Consider the following 16,821-nt stretch of genomic DNA (forward strand, 5'->3'; position numbering starts at 1 on the left):
CTCTAGAGACTGAGCTGTGTCGGTGACATACTGACCGACTGGAGCAGGACTCTGAGACAGAGAGCACTGCACTGATGAAAGTTTCCACTCCAGACGTTTTCTACAGTTCCAGAGTCAGACGAACGCTGCACCTGACTCCAAAACACCGATGGAGCCGGTCGTTTCCGTCTCCCTGAGAAAGGCTGCTCATCTAGCTGGCTGAAATGAATGATTATTTCTCATCACTCCAAATGTCACGCTGGGAGCGGCGGGTGTTGCTAAGCGTCAGCTGTGCTAACAGCTGCTGAGGAACCAGCGCTCTCACTTTCATGAGCCCAGAAAACTCTCCGTGCTGCGTCAAGTGCTGGAGCTTTACATGGCGCCTTTCATTTGAAGGCGCTTCCCTGCGCAGCACTGTCCCCTGCATGTGCTGCAGGATGCTAACTAGACATGTCAGACTGAAAGAAGCTCCACAGCAGACGTGCTGCTGCTGAGTGAGCAGCCAGGAGGGAGGAGCGGACGCATCACCACCAGCGGGGCTTCATCAGAGCGCAGCTGTCACACCTGATCAGGTGTTGTGATCCTCTGTGACAGGTAGTGATCGGCAGTCACGATCACGCTGATATCGGCCGATCATGATCGGTGACAGATTGATCTGAGCATCCATAATCAGGAGTTATGACTCACCTGCATCTTTGGGAGCCATATGTTTAGGGGCCCCTCTCACGCGCCCTTTTGGGATGCTCCTGTGGTGCGCTTACTGCTGGGAGTAGACTCATCCTCCTGGGCCTATCCAGCAGTGAAGCCTCTTCAGAGGGCTGAGCACACTGAAGGAGAACTTATGTTCACAAGGGTGAAGTGGCCCCCATGTCATCATCACGTACAGAGAGAGCCAAAAGGTTTGTGTGGTGGCCCTACCTGTGGAAGTTTCTGAGGAAAGTTGATCCACCTGGAGTAGAAATAATGGCAGCTAATGAGTCGTCAGTGATCAGCCCACTCTGCTCACGTCATGAGGGGACGGCTGCTGGAGACGGCAGCGCTTCCTCCAGATCTGCTGAGTCACAGTGCTGAGTCTTGTAACCCCGACAGAACCTCAGTGAGTCAGGATAGCAGGAGCCTTGTCTCATGACGCGGAGGCTGGGTGGACGTGTCAACAGTCTCTTGGGCGCGTGACAAGTGCCTCTGCTCTGGGACGTGGAGCCCTGTTGTGAGCGGTTTCATCAAATGTATTGTTTTTCCTATCATGTTTCTTTTGTTGGTAAAGTTTTCCTTTTTAGATGCATTTCACCAAATCTCTCTTGAAATACTAGTGAGTGCTGCTGCAGCATCACTGTGTTGTTGTGACGTGAACATCCACATTAAACCAGGATTTCACACGTCTCTCCTCTTTCACCCTGGAAAGGTACTGCTTTCCGTTTGGACGGCCGGAGGGGGCCCTGAAAGCAACGCTGTCCTTGCTTGAACGGGTGAGTTGCCAATTGTTAACAGACGGGTGTCGGGTGTCAGTCGACGTGCTTTTGAAGAGTCGAGGTCCATGTCCTCTCTCAGAGCAGCTTCAAGACCCTTCATGAACGAGAGAAGCAACCGCCCTGTTTCTAGTCTTCACGTATTTCGGGCAGGGGTGGGATTCCGTTAAGAAAATGTATCTAGTCAATTTTTTAGAATCTGTGATGAATTGATCTCAATTAATCTCAGTTGAATGGTATCAGAATATTTGCCACATTTTCCAACGTGAATGAATGTGGTACATAACTGAATCCAATGATGGAGCCACACAGACATTTAAACAGCAGAATATTGTTGATTCTGCATCAGTCTGACAACAGCACAATAAATCACCATGGTGGCTCTATTCAAGTCTTTATATCACCTGAGTTCAACTGAAGCTCTTTTAGTGTCTGGAGAATATTTGTATCAGAATCTCAAGTCCATCCAGAGTGGTGGAAACCCTGGACATTGTGGAGTGAAAAACCTCCCTGAACCAAAGCCAACAGATGCTTTAGTTTGCTTTGGTTCAGGCAGGATTCCTCCATGTTTGTTGTTGTTGTTCTCATCCCAGCTGCATCTGTGGAGCAGGAGCTCCTGCACTGACAAAGGCTCCCTGCTGTCTGGAGAACACACTGTTCAGTTCAATGAAATGAAATGAAATGATTTTTTTGTTGTAATTAATGAATTGTAATTGACTGGTTAAAGTCCCACCACTAGTTGGGTATCAGAGCAGAAGTGCTGAGGTATTGCATGATGGCTGGATGTTCTCAGAGTTGTGGCTGTTAAGCCAAATGAAATCTAAAAGAGCTCTGTGTCCATCCAACAAAGGTTCTGATGCGAGACATCGTGACTCCAGTTCCACAAGAGGATGTCAAGTTTGTGATCGGCAGATGTCTTGAACAAGCTGCTCTTGTCAACTATCAGCGTCTGTCAGAATACGCCAAATTGGAAGGTAAGATCCAGCTGCTGCGCTGGACATGGACATGTCACAGCAGGATCCACTCCGACCCGTGTATGTCTGCCGCCAGGACAACTCAAAACAGTCGGTGGCAGACTAACAGGAGGCTGAAGCCCATATTAGCTCATCAGAGTCCAGATTATATTGTGTGGAAGCGCAGATGGACATTGGTGATCCATGCGAATCTCATAACCAATGGGTTAGGGTTGGTACAGCAAACCATGCTGTACCAACCTGAAAGTGACCGGGCTCCACGGGACTTTTTCTCTGTCGTTCTGAGCGTCACCTTGTGATGGCCTCGTCTCCCTGCAGGGCAGAAGAGGGAGATGTATGAGCATCCTGTCTTCTGCTTGGCGTCTCAAGTGATGGACTTGACCATTCGTGAGTACTCTTTTGCTCTCCTTCCTGTCAGCTGAGGTATATTTCGCTGGGCTTGTGAATGGAACTCCAGCTGGATGCAAGAAAACAGCCATGACAGCGAGTGTGTGGAGTGTGAAGTGTCAGGAAGAGCGTTTGATCAGATCAAACCCCTCTCACATCAGCCATGGGAGAAGCAAGCGAGCTACCCTGAATCTGGATCCTGCTGCTCCAGTGGTGTATCACCCAGAGAAAATGACTCAGACACAGCTCTGTCGTGGCTTCTGCTTCTCTTGCCTGGACTGCTGTGCCTCTCTCCTCACTGGTTCAGGCCTCCAGATGATTCTAACAGTGTTCCTGGAGCCTCCGTGCACTGGTGCGGCGACCACTATAGAAGCAGCTCCTCCAGCTGTGCGTCCTCACAGCAGATGACTGTACATGCATTTTAAAGACAAGCTGCTGAGGCTGTGGTTCTGCTCCAGATGTTTCCATCCTCAGACTTGATCACTCGTCCTGGTGAATGCATTCCTTGTATGAATCATTAGTGGTGACCGCGTGGTCAGATCCCCACGGCACACGCCACTGCCTGGACGATATGAACCGAGCCATCTGTCATCCAAAATCCTGACTTGTCTGTGTCACCTCACACCCTCTCACTTCCTCTGTCAGATCGAGAATGTTTTTGAGTGTATCATGAGCATCAAGCTCTTCGGGCAGTTCAGTCAAAAGCCAGAGTATTGCAAATGATCTGGGTTTGACAGTATTATTCTCATATTAATGTGTATTATATATCTGTGAGATGTGCAGTGATGAATGTCATCGGTGTGAATCGACTACATATTCAGATCACAATGATTGGCGTCAGTTTTTATTGTTTGAAATATGGAGTTCAGTATGGGAACCAATGAGCCATATGATGAAGTTGTGGGAAAGAGTTGTGGAAAGTAGACTAAGAGCAGAAGTTGAGCAACAGTACGGCTTCATGCCAAAAAAGAGCACCACAGACGCAGTGTTTGCTTTGATGATGGAGAAGTACAGAGAAGGTCAGGAGGAGCTCCATTGTGTCTTTGTGGACCTGGAGAAAGCGTACGACAGCGTACCAAGAGAAGAGTTGTCGTATTGTATGAGGAAGTCTGGCGTGGCAGAGAAGTATGTTAGAGTGGTGCAGGACATGTATGTCAGGTGTGCTGCAGGTGGAACAGAGGAGCTCAAGGTGGAGGTGGGGCTGCACCAAGGCTCAGCTCTGAGCCCCTTCTTGTTTGCCATGGTGATGGAAAGGTTGACAGATGAGGTTAGACAAGAAGCCACTTGGACCATGATGTTTGCAGATGACATTGTGATCTGTGGTGAGAGCAGGGAACCAGCAGAAGATCAGCTTGAGAGGTGGAGGTTTGCCTTAGAAAGGAGAGGAGTGAAGGTTAGCAGGATGAATAGGACCAGGAAGCAGTAGATGCTCAGGTGTTTAGCAGACCAAGTCAGAGAGGCTGGATGGAGATGGTTTGGACATGTACATAGGAGAGAGAGAGAGAGCCAGTACATTGGTAGATGAAGATGTTGAGATGTTGGAACTGCCAGGCAGAAGGTGGAGAGGAAGGCCACATGATGGAGGTGGTGAAGGAGGACATGAGGTTTGAGAGAAGAGGAAGCAGAGGACAGGGGGAGATGGAGGAGGAGGATCACCTGAAGGAAAAGAAGAAGAAGACGCCCTGCGTCTGCTGCGTCCGGATTGTAAGTCGCTCTCACTCTGAACTTTCCCCCCCACTCCAGAGAATGTGGGACGCTTAGTCACTCCAGCCAAAAAACTGGAGGACACCATTCGGCTGGGTGAGCTGGTGATCGAGGTCCTGCAGCAGAACGAGGAGCACCACGCCGAGGTCAGTGGCCACATGCAGCCTTCATCCTGTCCTGAGCAGCAAATCACTTTTCGCTCTGCGGCTCCTTCCTTCCTTGCAGTAATGCATTGTTTCCCGGAAGAAAATACTTGTGATCCGATTGGATCTGTCATGACATTAGGAGTCCTAAACGGATAATGCTGAGGCAGATACGACTTAGCCACTGACGTAGCTGCCACACTAATGATTTGATGTAGCGAGATTGCGCAGACCAGCGAGGTCTCTGGTAGTGGATCGGATTGGTGTTGTAGTTCGTGGACTCTATAAGAAGCTCGTACTTTCTACTTCTTCGTCTTCAGGCTTGATGTGAATTCCTATGCCTCTTTTAATCCTGATGAAGTGGGACTCTCCTTAGATGCAGACACGTCCTCCGACTGTAGGGGGCAGCACTACGTGAGAGCAGCGTTCAGTCTGTTGATTCACAAGAAGAGTCTCCAATAAAAATACCCATCATGCAGCAGTGAGGCAAATCATCCGTCCATTGGAGGATTTTCTTCATATTTATATCTCCATTGGCAAAGTAAATACTGTCTTTCTGTAGCACGCTTTCTTTGCTGCATTGGACGCCGTTTTGGATTGGCTGAATGTGAACAAAGCATCGTGGGTAGCCTGGGTGTTCCTCAGTCCTGAAGCAGGTGCTGGCCAATCTGGAAATTGAGGACGGGCCTTTGCTCCACCTCGCTCCTCAGCAGTCCTTGCTCTTGGCTGGAGCACACAGTTTTGAGTTGGAGGATTAAGGACAGGGTTATTGGACAGTCCCGATTGAACTTGCTCATGAGATACGAAGGTGTCTGTGGGACGAGAGTAAAACAAACGTATGCACCGTCATGATTTCTTATGTACATTTCCAATCCAACTGTGTCAGTCATTCTTGTATCCATTCAAGTGGTCTGAATCTTGATGAATGTATTTCCTCTCTGTACTTTTCGGGGGAAATGTGTGAGCAGGGAATGGAGGTAGGTGATTGTCTCTGTGAGCCATTCTCCACTGGCCTTCCCCAACTGCCGGCTCCATGCATGCGTCCGACAGTCCCGTCCTCATTGTGGAGGAGCACTGGTGTCTCTCCACACTCACCCACAATCCCCTTCAGCTCGGGGTTGCTATTGAGCAGATGCTTGTTCGCTTCCCAGCTAGCAACAACAGCGGGACAAGCACTTTGGTTTTGCCATCGGAAAACAAAGTGCGGAGTTGCATCTTGTGGGTAACCAATGTGGTTTACTTTGTTCAGTGCATTCCCTCTTCCTGCAAAGTGTAACTCTGCCTTTGTTTCCCCCCCGAGTCGACCCCACTGACCATCCCTGAATATGCTGATCTATGCTGCGGTGAATTCCTCCATTGATAACGCTTTAAGACGGCAGTGAAAGCCGAGGGAGGAACAGAGTGGAATGCAGGTGTGTTCAGTAGTGACCATACACAGGTCCCTCCCTTCGGGTCCAAGTCTCTGACAGGGATTTTTCTCACTGCACCTGACCGTTTGAATTCTAAACTTCAGTCTGGTTTTGTTTGCCCCAGAGACTTGGGCTCGAGGGAACAGGCTGCCTCCTCAAATGTAGCGTCCATCTTTGACCCGATTACACTTCCGATCCCAACTGGACTATATTCATCCATGTGGCTCAGGATGATGATGACAGTAATGATGACGACGGTGATGACCATCACTCATCCTACTAACTCCCCAGTCTGTGCCACTCAGCCAAGATTGGACCATGTTTCCGGTCAGCCTGTCCTCATGGAATCAATTGTCTCAACATGAGGTGACACACTTAGTCCCGTGTGGCACAGTCACATGAGCTCGCAGGACTGATGTGTCAGCAGGTGGCGCTAATGGAGATGAAGCGCGCTGGGGTTTTGTGTTGTGAGAGAGGCGTCTCAGCGTGAAATACAAGCACATTGTCTGTGAGAGGGGGATAAGGCCAGTCGCCCAATCTCTCCCCAGAGTACCGACGCTGCTTTTCCTGCACGAGAGTGAGCTACCTTTCCAGACCAGGCGTGGTGTAACCTCGAGTTGGCTTGCTTGAGCTTCTATACTATATTATATTCTATATAATCTTTTCTGTAATTCAGTTTTTCTTAGCTGTTCAGAGGACAAGACATTTTGTTCCCCGAGTGACACAGACTGGGTTGGGCTTCTGCTGACCTCAACATCTCCTTAAAGTCAAGCTGAAGTACAATGTTGACAGTGTGGCATGAGACAAGTCTGGATGGAAGGGTGATCAAGGTGTTTATACTCCCATTTGTCATGTTGACATCAGGCCTTTAGCTAGAGGGCGTATAAACTGCAGAACATGAAAAACCCGACGCCCTGTTTCCTCAGCAGGACGCCCTAAATGTACCGTTAGTGCCTGTATAATGCCCAACTCCTCGTGTCATCTCACTGGTTTTCTCGATTCTCCAAACTTTCCCAACCGTATTTTGGCCATTGCGGTCGCCGTATTTGTAATCTAGCGGTAAGTGGCGACACTGGACGGCGTGGAAGCTGCCATTGATGGGGTGTGTGACGCTGCTGACAGGAGGAAACGGCAGATCAGTTCCACACTTGAAACGATCCTTCACTAAACTAACTCATTGCTTTCTCATGGGAGGAACATTTGGCGTGGCTGGGGCTGGACTAAAAGATGATGATTCTCTGATGGAGCTTGGATTATATTCTGAGACAGAGTCAGCCCAAGGGTCAAGGTCGAGCGCTTTGGATTTGTGTCTGTGCACAGTTGATCAGTCAAGCAGCAGAGCAGCATCTCTCTCACTGAGCTCATGAAAAAGATTTGAGGTTTGAAAGCAAAACACTTCAGCTCGACTTTAACGCAATGTTTCCATGGCAACTGCATGACTCCCCCCTAACCACACACCCCCTCCCCACTCTGCCATGTGAACACAAGTACTTTCACATTACAGTGTTGACGGCTTGATGTGAATGATCAAACGCTACCGCTCCTCAGGGCTCCGTCTTAAGTGGCCGTGAGTGAGGGTGCATGGAGGAGACTGAGGCTTTCTGGTGTGCATGAGAGAAGCCCCTTCCCGAGCAGTCGCTCCACTGCGTCCACTCTCTGACACGCCTCGCTAGCTCCTTTTTTGGGACTCACTTGCTGAAGGAGCTGTGGGTGAGTGTTTAAGTAGCTCCCTGCGATGCGTTCAAGAAGCGGCGGCTCTTCCCTCTGTGGGCCCACACAAACGTGACGCATGTGATTTTCCGAGTCCAAGCGCTCTTATTCTACTTCCGCCTTCCCTGGAGGTCACAAGCCCTTGAGGAAACATCTTGATTTCATGCGATGAAAAGTGAGTGGGCTAGCCATTGCAATGGCCTTACCATACCGTACTGATCACGTCAATATGATTCACTGTCAGTCTTCTTCCACCAGGAGGCGCTTGTTGCTCCGTTTTTGCCCTAATTCCTCTTCTCCTCTTTTTTTCCTTCGCTCTGCAACGCTTGATTTCTTCCTCGACCATGGCCACCTGCTACCCCCTGTCCTCCCGTCTCTCTCTGTCTGTCTCTCTCTCAAGGCCTTCGCCTGGTGGTCGGACCTCATGGTGGAGCACGCCGAGATCTTCCTGTGTCTGTACTCGGCTGACATGGACGCTGCTCTAGAGGTGCAGCCCCCTGACAGCTGGGACAGTTTCCCACTCTTTCAGCTGCTGAACGACTACCTGAGAATGGACTGTGAGTTCCCAGTGTCTGCTGCTTTCTGCTTGTCAGCTTGCCTGTCGTCATGCTCCACCACGGCTGAGCTCTGCAAACTACTGCAGCAGTTCATGGCCTTATGGGTCACATTAGATGCTGCTGCGTCTTCTGTCTATCTCATCTATATAGCTCTATAGGAAAGATATATATATATTTTTTTTTATTGTGTATTTTTTTAATCGAATCCCACCCCTAATATATATATATATATATATATACTGAATCAGTATATATATATATATATATATATATATTCATCATTTGATTCAGTAATATATATATATATATATTACTGAATCAAATGATGGATCATACATACATTTAAATAACAAAATATTTAATAAGATTTATTTTGCATCAGTTTGACGATAGCACAATAAATCATTATGGTGGCTATATTCAAGTTTTTATATCACCTGATTTCAACTAAAGCTCTTTTCATGCCTGCACGAACGCATTGTGGGCGATTCCTCCATGTTTGTTGTTGTTGTTGTTCTCATCCTAGCTGCCACGTGTCTGCTGCATCAGTGGGCTCAGTGGCGCAGGAATAAAATAAAATGTAGTTATTAAGTGCTTGTATGTATTATATTATATTGTAATAGGGTTTTGAGTATTCAGATTCCTCTGTTCAGAGTCACTTCAATATCCTTCCTCCTCCCTTGGAATGCTTGGAACGTGAGCCGGTGGTGTTTGTCTCCCTGAGATGCCTCAATGTGTTAACTTGCTGCCATGTGATCAGCTGATGAGCAATTTGTGTCACCAGGCAACTGAGCCAATGTACCTGTGGCCGGTGAGTGTTGCTATGTTCAGTGAGATGTAAGACAGCTATATGCTCACAAAACAGGTGGAATGATTTGGACAGAGACACGAAGTACTGTCAGAAAGTGAGTGAAAAAAGTGCAGATAAATGAGGACAGCGTGGGTCACATCAGCCCAGCTCCTAACATGAATTGACAGTTGTCAAGTCGACTTCTTCCTTCGCTGCCTCCGCTGTGAGAAAGGCGCCGCTGTATGTCCTGGTGGGAAAGAGAGAATTGTCTTGGTCAAGCATGCTGGCCGTTTGACCTTTATTAACCTCTGAATTCTGCATCATTAGTCCACTTCCAGCTTCTGTGTGCTGCTGCTGGTAGCCTCCCTGCCTGTCTCTAAAATCACGCGCGTGGCTGGGAGACGCGCCTGTGTGTGTGTGTGTGTGTGTGTGGCGCTCTGGTTGCTGCGGGACAAGCATGTCTCTAATGAACCGCTTGCAGTGGTGGCCTGCAGACAAGAGAGCGAGGGAGCCAGAGCGGAGCTCTCCATGGTCCTGTAAAGGATACACTTGACTGTTCACAATGTGGACTCAATCTGCAGGGTGCTAATTATCCCTGGGGAATACACCCACCCCCCACTCCCATCCCCATTCTGTCAGTCGGGAGTCAAGGAGATGGCGGAGTGTGGTTCACTCATTCCCCTCCCAAACAGCTTGTCATGCCATGTCACTTGTTCGCGTCCAGCCAAGATGCAACTGCTGCACGCCGGAAGATAGCGTGGCGCTTCACGGAGAGAGCCGAGCGGCTTTGTACACAGCAGTCAATTCAGAGCGTCCAATCCATTGTTTTTCACTGAAGCATTTGACACACTGGCCCTTTATGAGTGCATCATCTGCTGACCGTCAGTGACCAACCTCAGAGGCAGATTAGATCCATTTGGTCCTCAAGCCGAGCTGTTTTGCTGCTCCGTGGTTGGTCTGCGCTGCTTGACTTCACTTCCACCCCGTCCCTGGTTGTACATCAAAAACTTCAGGCAGAATTGGAAGTAAATTGAATCTGTGATCATTAAAGTCTTACTTTAATGATCACAGTTTAAAACGATTCTCACTTGCTTCCAGGTGTTACTGTCGCAGTCTCACCAGCCAGTACATGAACAGCTCTGGAGGAGTCGCTCGCGGGGATCCTGCTTCAATGGAACACCGTTGAATCACGGGCTTTCAAAGAACGGCGTAAATCATTGGCAAATAATCAATGTGGAGGGAATGAACGTCCTGGCACTAGAATCATTTGGATGTCAGCAGTAATGTGTGTCACGTCCCCCTTTCACCTGATAGTGGAGTCAGAATATAGAATCATGAACAATGTTGATCCAGTGAGCCATTGAGAACTCAGCAACCTCCTGTGACGTCTTCAGTTGCTCTTGAAGACTGACAAGAGACGGAGGATTGAAAGTCCCCAAATGAGGCGGATGTTGGTGGCATCAGAAGCGGCACCGATGGCGCTGTGACTGGTGGCCCCTGCACGTCCCGCAGCAGCAGCAGCAGCAGCAGCAGCAGCAGCTTCTCCTCACAGAAGGTCATCCAAAGTGTTGCCTGCTAGCGCTGCAATTATGGAGCAGCAAAACGCCTGGGCTGCATCGCAGGAGCTAATGAGACCCGGCGCGGGCCGAGCGAGCCCCGCGTGCAGACTCCTGGACAAAAGTCATCCAAGTGGACAACAGCCGCTCAAGTGGCTAATTGGGAGAGTGGTCATCAGGGAAGACGACAAACATCGCACCTCCTGTGTTCATCGACCTTGACTGCAATGCCAACACAAACACACACACACACACACACACACACACATGCTCAGAGGGGGAGAGAACAAACAAAGAGAGTAGGGGAGCAAAAGCACAGACACGACATGGAGCCGTGAGCCATCACATTAGCACACACTGGCCTCCATTTTATCTCCTGTGGTCTTTGTCAGTGCTGCCTTTTTTGCAGTTGGAGAGTGGCGAGTGGGGCAATGTGTGTTGGGTTCTGTGAATCCCTGAGGTGTCGGCCTTGTGGGTACCTGACAGCTGCCATCACACTCCCCGTCTTTTCTCTCCCGCCAGATAACCTGTGCAACGGAAGGTTCCATAAGCACTTGCAGGACCTCTATGCCCCCCTGGTGGTGCGCTACGTGGACCTCATGGAATCCTCCATCGCCCAGTCCATCCACAGAGGCTTTGAGAGAGAATCCTGGGAGCCGGTCAAGTAAGCAGCAGCACACGCTACTATTCCGAGTACAGAGTCACCAAGGTCCTACAGCAGACCTGGGCGGCCCGGGGGCCAGATGCGGCTCTTTGCCTGTGCCCTCATGAGCTTTGACTGAAACTGTGCACTGATAAGTCGTCATTTTCTCTCATTTTTGGTCCCGTTTCTGTTTCAGCCAGAAGTGGTGCAACAGTAATTACCTCACATTTATGGCACTGTTTTGCTTTCGTTTGTCATTTTAGTATTTACCTCAAAATTAGTTGAAAGAAATAATGAGTATTGAAATAATGTGTATATATATATATATATATATATATATATATATATATATATATATATATATATATATATCAGTGGTGGGATTTTAACGAGTTAATTACGATTAATTAATTACAACAAAAAAAGTGCTAAAAACAACAAACATGGAGGAATCTGCTGAGAATAGGTCACTTGGACTTATGGAGGGCAGGTTTCATTTTCAGACAAATATTCTCCAGACACTAAAAGAGCTTCAGTTGAACTCAGGTGATATAAAGACTTGAATAGAGCCACCATGGTGATTTATTGTGCTGTTGTCAGACTGATGCAGAATCAACAATATTCTGCTGTTTAAATGTCTGTGTGGCTCCATCATTGGATTCAGTCATACACCACATTCATTCACACTGAAAAATGTGGCTTCTTCTGGCAAATATTCTTACGTCATTAAACTGTGATTATTAACTGCGATGAATTCATCACAAATTCTCTAATTAACTAGGTTATTTTTTTAATGGAATCCCACCCCTAATATATGTATACATATATATACATATATATATACATATATATATATATATATATATATATATATATATATATATATATGTATATCATGTTTGATGTTTGGTCTATAGTTTTACGATTTCTTCAAATCATTTATTATAGGGTCCATGTCATATTTACACTCCTGAATGTCCTTACTTCCACTGAATCTTCATTTTGTCCATGTTACTTAAGTTTGTTTTTTTTTTTACGTCACATTTCGTTGTCATTGGCACCTTTCGTCTGGCATGATGTCCCCTCACAACAGTCACACAGTTATAATGTGGCCCTTTAGGAAATTGAACCGGCCTCCTCTGTCCTACAGTACATGGGCTGGGTCGAACTGGATTTAGGATTTTCTTTTAGTCACTGTTTCTAGCAGCTGAAAACCGTTGGAGACAAAAGCACGCTGTGAAAGAGAAGACACACCCGCGTGACCCAGAGTTTTGGGACCAGTCGGCAGCACCAGGGAAAAATGCCCTCGCTCTGTAGGCTCCACACTCCTCCTGGTCCTCTCAAAGAGGGAAGCGCTGCCTCCCAGTCCACGCCAGCTCCCTGCCTCTGGTGTTGTCAGCCTCCCAGAGGAAGTGGGCGGAGTCGAGGCTGGGGAGGGAAAACAGGAAGAGCAGAGTGGAGGCTGTGAGAGAGGGTCCTTCTATTTGGACAAACTGCGGAACGAAGGGAGGAAGCCAGGGGAGGGCCAGGCGTCTCCTGGCTGACAAGGTTCTCGGGAGCCGTCTCATTAGCTCAGCCTATTGTATGATAATGCCTCCACACTTTTCAAACTTCAGCACAATGTTGTGAGGTGTCAACCTGCTAGACTCCTGCTGAGAGCGACACATCGCCCGACTCCAGCAGCGGCAAGTTCAATGTTCACATGAAATGTGCATAAAAGCTCATCATTGGTTTTTGGCAGCTATTATTCCCAATGTAGATGTTTCATTTGCACCTTGCTCTCACTTCACCTGAGGGTTGCATGGGAAACAGTCCTGTTGCAAAGCAGTGGGAAGCAGGAAGGCTGACGTCACGCTAGAATGGCATTCAAACGCTGATGCGGCCATCACAGAGAGAGTGAGCCTGGTCCACGGTTCACCCTTAGAGCTGCTTTTGTCTTGTTTATCGTGAGGCTTGTAACATAGACCGGTGCAACTCCAGCTGCACCTGTTTACATCCCCGGGCCTGTGTGTTGCTGTGCAGTTGTTGTGGTGGCGTGGAGCTCCCAGATCCCCTGGTCATTATCATCCCCACAGTAGCTTGCACAGGCTGGAGATTCCTCCTGCTCCCCCCCTGACAGACAATATGGCGGGCGAAGGGTCCATGTCTTGCTTCTCCTGCCGCATCATCGATCCAGCTCCACCCCCTGGTAACACGGTGGCTCCTACAGGAGCTCGGTACCATCGGGTCTGTTTCCCTCATGTCATGGTTACCACTCTCTCTGGACGATATCATGGCAGTTATCCAGAGCGCAGATGTTTGTGGTCGAATCACGACAGAACAATTCTTGGAGGTGCGTGTGTCATGACTCTCTCAGCAGCGCTTGGTGGCTTTCGCTACGTTTGACCTCTCAAGGTCATGGTCAGAGCCTCCGCGTGGCAAGGTCTGCAGAGGGGAATGAATGACCGACTTGTTTGCCCTGCAGTAATGGCTCGGGGACGTCGGAGGATCTCTTCTGGAAGCTGGACGCTCTCCAGACCTTCATCCGAGATCTCCACTGGCCAGAGGAAGAGTTTGGTAAACACCTGGAGATGCGGCTGAAGCTGATGTCGAGTGACATGATCGAGTCCTGTGTGAAGCGGTAAGACAGTAGTTCACCTGCCATGGAAATCCAGAAGAGAAGCCCTTCTTCTCTCTCTTGCCCATCATGGGTGACAGAAACAAGTGGGGACCCTCTGTATTCACTGCGTGTCTTCTGTTTCCCGGTGATGGTTTCTGTCTTTCAACCACTGAATCCAGCGATTTCAATGAGAAATGTGCTTGTCCTCCTTGGTGCTGTTGGTGAAGGACCCGCGCTGCATTTGAGGCCAAGCTCCAGAGAAGCAGCCGGGCAACAGACTTCCGCGTACCACAGTCCATCTGCACCATGTTCAACGTGATGGTGGATGCCAGGGCCCAGTCGGCCAAGCTGTGCTCCATGGACCTGGAACAGGAGGTATACGGAGGGGCTCTTGTGTCCTGACAAGATCATTGTATTGGAATTAGCCGGAGGGGAGGAGGGGCACACGTGGCGACCACCTGGTCCTGGCTCCTTCCGGACCAAGGATGGTGGTGAAGCAGCGATGACCCTGACTCTTGTCTGAGACTCCCTGTCTGGCCTGTGTTGACAGTGGACTCGGCTCTGAAGACGATAAGGGCCTTCCATTTTTGACGTTGTTTTCATGGTGATTCTTGGTTTCACTCTCTGCCACTCGCTCCCCTCCCCTCCCCTCCCCCGCCTGTGAAAGTTTGTTAGAGAGTGTGTAAGTGACAAATTCAATTGTCATCTCACCTCCCATTTCCCAAAAGTATAATTAGTCATCAGTTTTCCCTGGGAGTCTTCCGATCCCTGAATTGTTTGGGTGACAGCGGCACATGCTTAGATGCCTCTGAATATACATACGCTCGACGTGCGAAGTCTCAGAAGTGACATGCTGATAGCAGCTACTGACAATGAATTCATTATGATCAGATCTGTTGTTGCTAGCAGGCGGCGCCGCCGCCGCCTCCGTCACCAGCAGCTCCCACTGCTGCAGCCTTGACCTGCAACACTGCCATTGGTTTTGGCTTTGAATGAGAAACATCCAGCATCAAGGGATGGGTTGTAATAGTTAGGTATTTTCCACCAGTAATGACCTCCATTGGCACATGTGAATTCACCCAGACACACAGCTCCGCCGAACACAGAGGCATGTCACATGTTCTTCATGCTCTTCTCGGAGAGCAAGTGCACAGGAATGTCTCATTCCCTCAAAATCTCTCTTCCCTTCTCTCCCTGCAGAGACAGTACCACTCTCAGATCAACAACCTCATCGAGGAGACGGTGAAGGAGATGATCACTCTGCTGGTTGCGAAGGTGAAGACCCCCCCCCCACCCCCCAGTGTTTTGCACTGTGATATTTAGTCAGTCGTTCACGAGTGTTTGCAGGGAGGCGGCCTCTTTGCCCACAATAATAACATGCACCTTGAACGTAAGGAGGGTGTTACAGCTGCTGACAAGGGCTCAAGTTTTGCATGACAAAACCCAAGACAATATTGACAGAATTGTTCAGTGGAGAAGGACCGAGACATGGGCTCAACTGCACTGACTCTTTTCAGTTTGTGGTGATTCTGGAGAGTGTGTTGGCAAAACTGTCCCGATACGACGAAGGGACACTCTTCTCCTCCTTCCTGTCTTTCACAGTAAGAACCTTCTGTTTTTTCTCCTATCATCAACGCAGAATGTTGGAATAACAAGAATGACTGTTGCATCAATATGTTTGTTTTTATAGAACAGTGAGCTGTGATGTGTTTGATAAATCATTTAGGTGAATTTGAGTCTTTAATATTTCAATAGAGTCTTCAGGCTGCAGCCGCCTGTAACAATCCAGCCATTGAATTTCCTCAGGAGACAGTATGTACCGCGACTGTTGTGAGGGTGGACCAGGCTTTCGTCATGTGTCTATTTAGTTTAAATGCATTTTACTCTCCATGTGGAACATCAGTACCAGAAGGTGATGGCAAGTGATGGGTCAAACATGTCAATAATGATATCAAGCCAGTTTATCTATCTATTTTAGTGTGTTTTTTTCCAATATATTTGAGCTACTTGTTTTAACAGACCAAAGTGTAAACTATTATTTCTACCATACTGTAAAAAAGCATTGCCCATTGAAACTTTCTAATACATTTAACATTTCAGTATCATTAGCTTTGGAGGAAGAGAAACCTATAAACACACAGCTCTCTATTTTCACAGCTCTAACACTAAACAATGGCTTGCGTTTAGAATACAATTGGTCATGAATGAGCCGTAAAGTTACTGGACATTTTTTCATGCATCTCAAGCTCAAACCATTTACGCGGAGTCAAAGGCCTTTTCTTCTCCATTTCAGGTGAAAGCTGCCTCCAAGTACGTGGATGTGCCAGTAAGAGACTTTCTCCTCGTCTTTCACCCGCAGAAACACTGCATGTTGGTTCAGTTTTACTCAAACATGCTTCATCATAGTGCCCTTTTTCTAAACACCTTTGACCTTATATTTACAACATGGGTCAAGGGTTTAGACACTGTCATGGTGCTCCTTCAAGGAATCGGACCCAAATGCAGGAGGTCAGGGGAGAGGTCAGAGGTCAGCGAGGTTCGTTCCAGGATGAGAAACGACAGTGGCACAGGGGAGGGCGGAACTCTGTCCAACTTTAACATCGACAAACTCAACTCTGCTCTCTCTCTGAGGATGCGTGGACTTGACCCGACAAGACGGAATGTGCGCACATAGAGAGCACAGTAACATCGAGGCAGATCAGGATGGGGTCAGAAGGAGACAGAGAGGAGGAGCTCACAGGGAGAACAGGACGCACCTCGCAAAGTAAAACAGGAAGTCCACAACTAACGCTGACCAACTAACTACTGCGTTTGATCCGGTGGTTATTAAAATACTAATAAATCCAAGTGGACACAAGAGCAGTGCAAACACCTCCCACCTTTATTCCAACAACATTGCACATG

General features: G+C 48.3%; 1 protein-coding gene across 2 annotated transcripts in view; it reads left to right on the forward strand.

The window, feature by feature from the left end:
- Positions 1 to 16,821, forward strand: part of cadpsa (Ca2+-dependent activator protein for secretion a) — a 52,934-nt gene that overhangs the window by 23,963 nt on the left and 12,150 nt on the right. For both annotated transcript variants that reach the window (XM_053867005.1, XM_053867006.1), the window contains exons 15-25: positions 1,382 to 1,445; positions 2,296 to 2,419; positions 2,738 to 2,806; positions 4,550 to 4,656; positions 8,173 to 8,329; positions 11,198 to 11,339; positions 13,783 to 13,938; positions 14,145 to 14,292; positions 15,118 to 15,192; positions 15,435 to 15,518; positions 16,211 to 16,243. In XM_053867005.1, the coding sequence (XP_053722980.1) occupies positions 1,382 to 1,445; positions 2,296 to 2,419; positions 2,738 to 2,806; positions 4,550 to 4,656; positions 8,173 to 8,329; positions 11,198 to 11,339; positions 13,783 to 13,938; positions 14,145 to 14,292; positions 15,118 to 15,192; positions 15,435 to 15,518; positions 16,211 to 16,243 (1,159 nt within the window). The remainder of the gene's footprint in view (positions 1 to 1,381; positions 1,446 to 2,295; positions 2,420 to 2,737; positions 2,807 to 4,549; positions 4,657 to 8,172; positions 8,330 to 11,197; positions 11,340 to 13,782; positions 13,939 to 14,144; positions 14,293 to 15,117; positions 15,193 to 15,434; positions 15,519 to 16,210; positions 16,244 to 16,821) is intronic.

This window comes from Synchiropus splendidus, chromosome 6, assembly GCF_027744825.2.
Source record: "Synchiropus splendidus isolate RoL2022-P1 chromosome 6, RoL_Sspl_1.0, whole genome shotgun sequence".
NCBI classification, from domain to species: Eukaryota; Metazoa; Chordata; class Actinopteri; order Syngnathiformes; family Callionymidae; genus Synchiropus; species Synchiropus splendidus.